The 10,037-nt window shown below is 33.1% G+C and overlaps 2 protein-coding genes across 2 annotated transcripts; one reads left to right on the top strand and one right to left on the bottom strand.

The window, feature by feature from the left end:
- The first annotated feature begins 2,372 nt into the window (after positions 1-2,372).
- LOC135082371 (COMM domain-containing protein 2-like) lies at positions 2,373-4,924 on the top strand. Its single transcript, XM_063977171.1, has 5 exons — positions 2,373-2,547; positions 2,645-2,722; positions 2,874-2,956; positions 3,292-3,465; positions 4,485-4,924. Exons 1-5 carry the CDS (start codon positions 2,481-2,483, stop codon positions 4,797-4,799), a joined length of 717 nt encoding a protein of 238 aa, XP_063833241.1. The 5' UTR covers positions 2,373-2,480; the 3' UTR covers positions 4,800-4,924.
- A 103-nt stretch (positions 4,925-5,027) lies between these two features.
- On the bottom strand, positions 5,028-10,018 carry LOC135082363 (cilium assembly protein DZIP1). Its single transcript, XM_063977160.1, has 9 exons — positions 9,793-10,018; positions 9,565-9,632; positions 9,079-9,246; positions 8,255-9,007; positions 7,918-8,184; positions 7,411-7,829; positions 7,189-7,339; positions 6,115-7,088; positions 5,028-6,023 (listed from the first exon to the last, which is right to left on the bottom strand). The coding sequence occupies exons 1-9, from the start codon at positions 9,905-9,907 to the stop codon at positions 5,651-5,653; spliced, it is 3,288 nt and encodes a 1,095-aa protein (XP_063833230.1). The 5' UTR covers positions 9,908-10,018; the 3' UTR covers positions 5,028-5,650.
- Positions 10,019-10,037: the final 19 nt, after the last annotated feature.

Raw genomic sequence — 10,037 nt, 5'->3', positions numbered from 1 at the left:
TGTTCATACAAAATAAAATTTATAAAATCAGATTTGTATGAAAATTAAAATGATGATATCAATTTTCTGACTTTGGGGCCGTCCATATATTACGTCATTCTAAATTAGGGGGGGGGGGGTTGGTCTGCGGATGACGGTAAATGATAGATAGGGGGGGGGGGGGGTGTTTCGAAAATGACGTCATTCTTATTTATTTATTTATAGTTTATTGTTCACGTACAAAAAGATTATTTCTAAAAAGAAATTTCTTCCAGCACACCTAGTAAGTGAGACTGCAAATGTGAGAGGCGGCTAAGGCGCGTACAATACTAAAATAACTCATAATAAACATACAATGCAACATAGATGTACACAAATACAGTAATAACTACAGATAAAATACTCTAACAATAATATTACATATAATACTACCTGCCCGCCCCGGCTTCGCCCGTGTTACTTACATGTATTATACATATAAACCTTCCTTAAGAATCACTCTATCTATTACAAAAAACCGCATCAAAATCCGTTGCGTAGTTTTAAAGATCTAAGCATACATAGGGACAGACAGCGAAAGCGACTTTGTTTTATACTATAAGTCGGCTTCCTTTGTCTTTGGCGCGCATAGGGTTGCCAGGTTCAAAATCACAAAAGCCGGACTTTGTGTTTCATTTGGCCGGACATTTTACCCTAAAAGCCGAACATGTGACTTTATGTGCAATTAGTGTCAGCTCATGAGTGAGTACTATCATCATCGGTTGCTAACCAACATCCTGATGCGTGCGCTTCATATGATTCTGTGGCTCGACTTTCGCCTGGTGCGGCAACCAAATAAAAAGCCTAACAAAAGCCGGACAGGCCGGACAAGACCCTAAAAAGCCAAACATGTCCGGCTAAAGCCGGACGCCTGGCAACCCTAGGCGCGCACCGCCACCGCTGCGGACCTGCGGCCTGCGCTCGCTGTCAATCTGAGTACGAACGTGAACGATGCAACACGTTTATCCGCGCAGATTTTGTCATCACGCGTTTAACGCAAATTCGTTAAACAAAATCAGCAAACTATTTTCACTGCTATTTATTACTATAGTCGATCCGCGATGGTTAATGGTTATTGATTTACAAAACGTGCACCAGCGATTGTTTTCTGCTGTGAAGAGACGTTATTTTGATAAAACCCCTCAAGCCGCACAAATTTTGTCAAACTGGTAATGACGTCAATTTTGGGAGAAGGGGGGGGGGGGTCATTAAGAAATGACGATAGGATGATTGTAGGGGGGGGGGGGGTCTAAAATCTGAAAAAATCGATGACGTAATTTATGGACGGCCCCTTTACCATACCATTTATATGCCCATGTTAACATGGGCTAGTGTCGGCTCATATACCCATTTACCAAACACCCTGTATAGTGTTTTTAACATCAGGAAACTTCTGCATTGAAATGCTGGAAGAGCAATTTATTTACTATACCTCTTTATCTTGATCATCTATTGAAGAACAAGAAATGCAAGTGGAGTTCTTAGAATCTTTTTCTAGTTCTGAATGAAGTCATAAGTTAAAAGTATGATGCGTAATAAAATAAGTTACTTAAAGTAATATACGATTTGTTTATTTTTCAAGACTTGTTTAAAACCCGATGTATAAAAACATTCTTCATACACATACCTACCTAAAATGTATATTCGTACTTCATGTTCATTAATATTAGTCATAAAAGTAAAAAATTAAAAAGTATCAAGATCGTTTATTCCAATTTCCCCAGTATTGCTCTCAACAAAGTTTATTTTCCCTATTTGCCATGAGATTCTGGTACACCTATACTCTATTATGTAAATTATAACAAAAATGTCAATGTTCAGTTTTAAATTAAAACAAATTAATTTCATTTAAAAAAAGTTTTCACATTGTAATTAACAATATTCTCAAATATATTTTAATTAAGAAAAAAATGAAAATATGAAGGAAACAGGAGCAGCGACATCTAGAGCGTTTTAGGGTAGTTAAAAAGTATTTGAATTTATTCACCGATGTCGCTGTTTGGAAGCAAGTTTCACTTCGATGACCGTTGTATGGAAGTTTCCACACCCTGGACTTGACTGACTGAATGACTGACAGTTCTCAAGCTGTGCAATGTTGGCGTATTAAGGTTGCGTTCATTAATATTTTAATGAAACTTAGCTGAACTATAACTTTAAGATGCACTTTAAATTATTAAAAATTTCATGATGCAACAAGGTCTAAGCCCGATAGTCCATTTTTAATAAGATTCGAAAAGTACACAGTACAATATAAAATCAAAAATTAAAGAAATGTTTGTTTATGTATTAAACAAAACGCTATGTGACAGCAGTGACGGCCACCCGTCATACAGTTTTGTTTGACATTGACAGATCACAGATGTGTTTTTTTCAGTTTTTTGCTGTTTAAAATTTCTCCATTTTTTTTTTCAATAATAATTCTAAAAGAATAAAATAAGTGTTCATATTCATCCAGCATAAAAATGATTATTTTTCTTAGTGAATTACAGAAAGAACATCTCAATTTACTACACAACCACTCTACTCAAGGTAAATATAACAACTCAAAAAACTTTTCAACCGAATTAATCACTAAATACTGTACTCAGTCCTTTATGATAAAATTTATGATTTGCTATTGTTTCAGTGTTAGTCGACTTTTGTAAATTGTCAATTGATTACTTGAATAATGGAATTAATCTCAAGAAGTACAGTGTTGCTGCAGGTAAGTAAAGTAAATTGTTGCTTCGAAGCTCTTACTCTTAACTCATGTTACTTGTTTACATGATAAATGTTTTTTTGTGTGTTCATAAATTATTAATAGCTTTCATAAGTTTAATATTACCTATTGAACCAAAATAACTTTTCTTTTTCAGAAAAATTGGATGTACCAGTTACTACAATACAAAATTTGATTTATGCACTTACATATCTGTTGGTAGAGGCATGTAAACATAATGTAAGTGAAATGAATGCTAACATTTTGTAATAATTCTGGGTTCTACCTTGGCCAGCGTCTAAGCCTAGCAATTCAACGCGGAAACGCTGCCAGCCTTCTGGGCACCGCTAACCTCAATGACGGATCTGGGGATACTTAGTATAGCTTAAGAATGTTTTTATTTTACTTTATTTTCTGTAAATATTACTTTTGTTTGTATATAGTTATTAGTTTTTTAGTTCACTGTAAATTAATTGTAAATAACTGTAATAATTTAACTTTGTTATCAGTATTTTTTGCTTCAGATAATTACCTACTTATTGAATTTATTAATAACCATCATTCTTTTCCCACAGTTATCGGACCCAGACTTCAAATCCTCAATAGCAATAGCTGGATTTTCTTCTGAGCATCAAGAGGTCCTAGTCAAATTATATGCAACTAAAAAAGCAGAACTTTCCAGTGCTTTAAATTTATTACAACAAAAAGAGCCAACTTATCAAGACCTTACTTGGCGGTTTGAAATCCAGGTAAACAAAAATATATGAAAATTTTAAGACATTGTCTGATTAATAGGGGAGAGTTCGGTATATTGTACCGCCGGGTAAATTGTACCACCCTTATATTTCGTAAAATATTTATTGAATGTCTGTAATTGCAACACTCAGCGATACACGACTAAAATCAATTAATATCGGCCATGTGGTTTTTGCCGTGACAACAAACATGTGTGTTTTATTTTGAAAAGTATTTTTTCATTGTTTTCAAGTAACTTTTGACAATAGATGTTTAGATTGTAATTTTGTTAAATTTAATCACAGGGTGTTTCTAATATATTATTTAGAAGCGTAAATTAGTGTGGATTACAATTATTTGAAACATTTTTCGGTATTTATAAGCTATATTTTTTACCGATTTTTTAAAAGCACTATCACCTAGTCGGCTAAATTGTACCACATCAAGTTGTATGGAACTTTACCAAAGGATTTTGAATTTTTTTTAGTAAATCATATTTTGAAGTTATAATAGCGTAGATGTGTTTGACTAACAATATATGTAAGCAAAAGACTGGCAAAGTAGATTAGGTACAAGTATGCGTTACGATAATTGGAATTACAAAACTTGTACTCAAAATCGTGATAACGTGTAAAACAATATCGATTGTCTATGTTATTAACTACTGTTCCTCTTCGTTTCCTAATTTGTTAAGAACGTATCGTAAAATATTTTGCCATAGTTTTTTAAAGGCTTGAAATTTATTGAAATCCAATTTAGTAACCCTGTGGTACAAATTATCGAACCGGTTGGCTAAATTGGACCGAAGCTCTGAACTCGTACTTTGTTGATTTGTGCTAAATATACAACAATCACGTTAATTAATACTTATGAAATAGTAAGTTGAATAATGTATCTTTTATTATATACCATGGACATTAGCAAAAACAAAAGAAAACTATGTGTAAAATGGGATTGAAAAAAACTGGTCCAAATTAGCGGACTCTCCCTTAATATGGAAAATCACTACATTGGTGTTTGTTTGTTCTAACAGGTAGCCAGTCAGAAAAGCTTAGAAGAAGTAAAGCCTACAGTTGCAATGGACTTTGTGCTTATGACACCAAAAATATTTGCACAAAATAAGGACAGTAAAGGAAATAGTACTGAACCAGTGTACAAAAACCTTTCTCCGACTCATGTAAACTTGCCCATTCAAGATGCCAAAGCTGCTAGCCAGTGTCAAAATGTAATTAATCACATACTCCTCCAATGTGATTTACCTAACTTGATGCACATGACAAATAAATTAGACCAAGCATTGAAAGAATCAAAAAGCCAACATATACGCAAAGTACAGAGGGCATTATAGACAATGAAGAGGAATATTGCTTCAGTTAAGTGACTTGTGCCATCGCTGTTTTGAAGACTATGTAAGTAAGGATACATTCCATGTATTTTGCATATAATTTAATTATTTTAAGTGATTATTATTGATATTATTTTTAATTACTTAGCTATAAAAAAGGTACCCACATTCTTTCGGCTTAAACTGGGTTAAACACATTGGAAACAAGGAATACTCCAGAAACTTAAGTATTTCCTTTCCTATAATTGTGTATTACTTACCATATTGTTAAGATTCAATTAAATACAGCATAAATATATTTTGGCATCAATCAGCCCTTTGATAAGGTTATGCGCATAAGTGTAACCCTAGGCTTTTTTTAAAAAACCGTCAAATCAACTTTTAACTACTTTGGTTAATCCTACCTAGAAAAATATTTTACAGTGATGAGTAATAACCTTACTCAATACTTAATCAAATAAGAATTGGTGTTCTGCAAGGCTCCATTTTTGAACTTGCATTATCATAACATCAGGTGCGATTGTGGTCAAATACCTGCCTTTTTATGCATAAAAAAATCGTTATTAATGTAAAGAACTAACGACATTGCATTGCAATCATATTTCTCATCAATTAACATCTCAAAAAGATACACAATTATTGAATAAAGAACTATTACAGCTAGTTTAAAAGGAATTTTTAGTTCCCCCAAAAACTTCTAATTGTAGTGATAATTTGCTTAATTAACTAATGTTAAAATTGGCAAATGAATATTTAATTGTAACTAGTTTAAAGTAGAAATAAGTAACTAATATGTATAAACAATAAATTGTGTAAAATATATTTATTAATTAATTTTAAAATTAATATACAACTTAAAAAGCATCTCGTTCATTCTTATTTGAAACAATTCCACTTGTACTAAACTCAGATAAATCAATTTCGCTGTCGTCTTTCTCAGCAACTAACTTAGGTTTGACAAAAGCTTTGTTGTTAACGACTGGTCGTGGGCTTTCCGAATCATCTAGAATCGAACTGCCTAAACTAGTATTACTTCCAGCAATACTTGAAGCTCGCAACAAGGGTGCTGGGGCTAACACGTCAATGCCTCCTACTATAGCAGTTGAAGGAGTATCGTTGCGCCGAGCTAATTGTGATTCTATGGTCTTCGTAAGTTCTGCTATCTTAGGACTTGTCCGAGAGCTGAGTTGTAGTTTTGTATCGTTCTTCAGTGGCTCATTTTCAATGCTGTAAAGATCAAGTATAGTTAAGTAAATTGTGAAACACATACTTCTTAAAATATAAAACACTTAAATTATACTTAAAAGTTGATAAGTACCTTGATATATCCCACTCTTCTCCATCCAAATTTATTAAACCGAGTTCGTATTTCTCATTTCCATCACTTTTCTCAGTTAGACTCTGAGATGGTGAGGCACTTAGAGATTTCATTTGTATTGCTTCCATATCGAACAAAACTTTCTTCTTGTTTAAAGAAGACGTCGAGGATGCATTTTTCAAAACTCCTTTTGTTTGTTTTGGATTACTTTGAACATCTTTAGTCAAAGGTTCTTCTTTGTCTGAGGATTCTACGTCAGTACTATTGTCTTTAATTTCATGTGAAGGTTTGCTATTGACTATAATATCTGCTTTTGAATTAGAAATATTTGTGGCAGATTGTGAACGAAACAAATTATCTTCAGAAATCGTATACTTCTTTACAGTGTCTTTATAATCAGAACTTGCCGAAAGTGGTCTACGTGCAGGAGACTTAATAAGATTTTCTATTGATTTTGAACACTGCTTGACAACAGTTTCGTGGTATTTGTGCTCATTTTGGGAAGATTCACTGTCTGAATCTGTGTCAGTATTTATAACAGAATGACGCCTTGCAGAGTTGGTTGTTTTATCTTTAGTTTTATCTGTTGCATTTGAATTATGTCTTTTCTTTACAACGGAAACGTGTCTTGATTCTGAATTAGATTCAATTTGAGACTCCGTTGTAACATAATTCACATGTTTATTAACAGGAGTTGATGGTCCTGAATCGGGTGGTGTATTGAGCAAAGTCATAACTCTTCTAGCAACTTCTGCATTCAAAGTCTTTCTTTTATCTTTAGTAGCGACATCATTTGATTTGACTAAAGATAGAGCTTTGCTCTTTACATTTGAAATCACCGAAGTAAAACTAAATGGTTTGGAAATCTTATTTGGTGAAACGTAATCTTGTGGTGGTAAAACGATTTTACGTGGTACTTTTGAATCCAAATATGCTAAAATAGAATGCCGGACTTTTTCATGCGTAGGATTTTCCTAAAAATAGTATTATTGTTTAATAAATATACTAAAGTGTAATTTAGTTTAACCGATTGAGACCCAAATCAAATCTTATTAATTATGACTTCATTCATACCTTAGCTTTCATCTCTTGTTCTTGTTGCAATTGCATTTTCCGTTTTTGGTAATCAAACTTAGGAAGGCTACTTTTTAAAGGATCTACTCCAGCTGATATTAAACGATTATTAACTTCCTCGGTAATTTTTGCTCTTAATATTTTCATTGGGCTGAAAACAATCATGTCATAAGTATAAGCAATATTTGGTTTAAAGATATATAATTTTGCGTAGGTACATACCTTCCTGGTACGATAACTGTCCCATTTTTTTCTATTTTATTCGGTAGTGATTTTGATTTCGTTTTTTTACCCTTTATTTCTCTATTATTATGAGAATCATGATTATTTTTTGTGTTAGTAGTTCGTTGCAAATGATTGCTATCTAATTTGGGCTTTACTTTATTGACCTCGTCAGTCTTGTGGTTGGGCATTTTGTTTCCTTGTAAATCTTTCAGTGTTTTTCTTGGTTTCGGGGACTTTGCATTTTCCACACTTAAATCTTCTGAAGAACTAGTGCTAAAAGAACCCATATTTAGTAATGCTTGTGCCTTCTGATGGAGTTTTTTAAGAGTTTCTCTATCGGCCTCGGGAGTTGTTTTTAGAACAGCTTTTTTCTTCATTGGAGTTTTCTTAACGTCACCATCTTTTTGACTCGATTCCTGAAAATTATTATTGTTTCTTATGTATTGAATTTTTTAAAATAAACCTACACATGTTTATTGTAAAGGATTTTAGAATTATACATACTAGTTTTGATTTTGGCAAGTCTTCTTTTTGTGGTGAAGTTTTACTATTTTTTATACTTTGTTGCAACATATCTTCCAGCTGTGCCACTCTCCTTCTCTCAGCATCAGCCTGTGCTCGAGATTCTTGTGCCTCTGTCGCCACTTCGTTCAACTTTTGTACTAAAGATTCATACTGTTTTGCGTGTGTTTCGGCTCGGTTTGTCCATAGCGCCATTTGAGTTTCTGATTCCTTGCGTCTTTCAGCATCTTCCTTCTCGATTTGTGATCTCTGTAAAAAATAACAGCTCGAAAAATATCAAATGTACCTAAAGATTAAAATCACAGTTCAAAATACTTACAGAATTAATTAGTTCTTGTTTCAGAGCTAATATTTCAGCTCCCTGTTTGCTTATTGTAATATTTAGCTGCTCAATTATTTTCAGTTCTGTGTTTGGCACAGGAGTTTCTTTGTCTTTTATGGATTTGATTGTATCCATAATTTGACTTCTAAGTAAGTCTATCTCTTTATGATATTTATCTTGTTCTCCTTTTTTCCATTCTTCAATCTTATCTAGTAAATAGTCTTCATTATTTGTGGCAACCTTAACATCTTTTGTTTGCTTTAAAACTGTATTAGTTTTATTATCATTTTCTGTAATACTTTCTACTTTGTTTTGACTAATCACGTTAGCATTAGCTTGCTCTGAGTTTTGTTTTATCGCACTTTCCATCTCTTTCAATTTTAATTTGAGCTCTAAAATTTCGTCCCTTAATTTTGTATTTTCTGTAATATTCGGTTGGTTTGGTGAACTATCTTCAGTGTCCCTTTGTGGCATTTCCATGATATTCGAATGCCGTCTTGAAATATGACTTTTGAGGTAAAGTTGATTCAAAAATACTTTATCGCAAAAGTTGCATTTATTGTATTGATTTACGTCACCAGCGGCATAAGAAAACAATTCGTTCTTTTGCGATAATGTTTTCAAAATCATGCTGGCTATGTTATCATTTCCATATGGAAGGGGAGTTCTGTATGTGTGTTTGGTTTTTCTTTTTAATTTACGGATTTCTTCATCGCGGTCTCTGAGTTCTTTTTTAGTTGAATCGAGTTCCTGAAATTAAGCAATAGTTGAGTAAATTGTTTTAATGTGTTTATGTTTTGTAGATGAGTTTTGTTAGTGACCTGTGCTAGAGAAGTTATTTCCTCTCGTAATACGTAGACGCTGCGGTCTAGGTAGTGGCGGCAGAACTGTTGGTACTCGACGGCGAGTTGCGCGAGCCGGAACATCTTCAACACGCCCTCGTCCAATATACGCACGTCGAACTCCGACTCCAGAACACAGTCCAGGATCTATACAAAAATAATAATAATAAATTCTAGATTAACACACCGACACTGCAGCATTTTCATCCATGGCTATAAGTATAGAATAAAATGAATTGCACACGAAAGAAAAGGAATTTTTAATTGATGAAATCAAAAGAATCGCAAACAAAAACGAATCGGAGAGTAATTACAACTATTACAATGTAAGTCATTGAGCTGATAAAATGCTATATAAAAAAAAAAAAAAATCTGTTTTTTGTAAATAAAGTTCACCACTTAAAAGTACAGGTAGATATAGCAAATGAATTTGTAAAGTAATGAGTATTGTAGGTATTTACTCACGTCATTAACATGTTGTTCGATTAATACGAATTTCTTCTCACGTATTAAACTGTCTATGTCAATTAATCCTGCAAAAAATAAACCTCTAAGTTAGCTGAAGGTAATAAATAACTTTCAAATAAATACGAAGCTGATCTGATCTTCAACCTTAAGAGACGCATGTCTAAAATATGGGCAGGCGGGCATTTCTTAGTAATTAACTATACTTAATGTATATTATTTACTTACTGATTTTATTCCAGTCGATGTGTATTCGCGGACGATGATTGTTGAAAGCGAATCCCGCTTCGTCTGCTATCTTGGCAAAGTTGTGATGCAACTCGTAAGAAGTTTTGCATGCCATTTTGAATGGTTATTTTCTATTTCACTTACTTGTTAATACATTTTAACCTATTTCTATTATTATTTTATTTAATAATTAAATGAAACTAGTAAACACAGTGGAAGAATAAACTTGGCGTGGTTTGACATCG

The sequence above is a fragment of the Ostrinia nubilalis genome, chromosome 2, assembly GCF_963855985.1.
Source record: "Ostrinia nubilalis chromosome 2, ilOstNubi1.1, whole genome shotgun sequence".
NCBI classification, from domain to species: Eukaryota; Metazoa; Arthropoda; class Insecta; order Lepidoptera; family Crambidae; genus Ostrinia; species Ostrinia nubilalis.
This window is presented reverse-complemented; position numbering and strand designations above follow the sequence as displayed.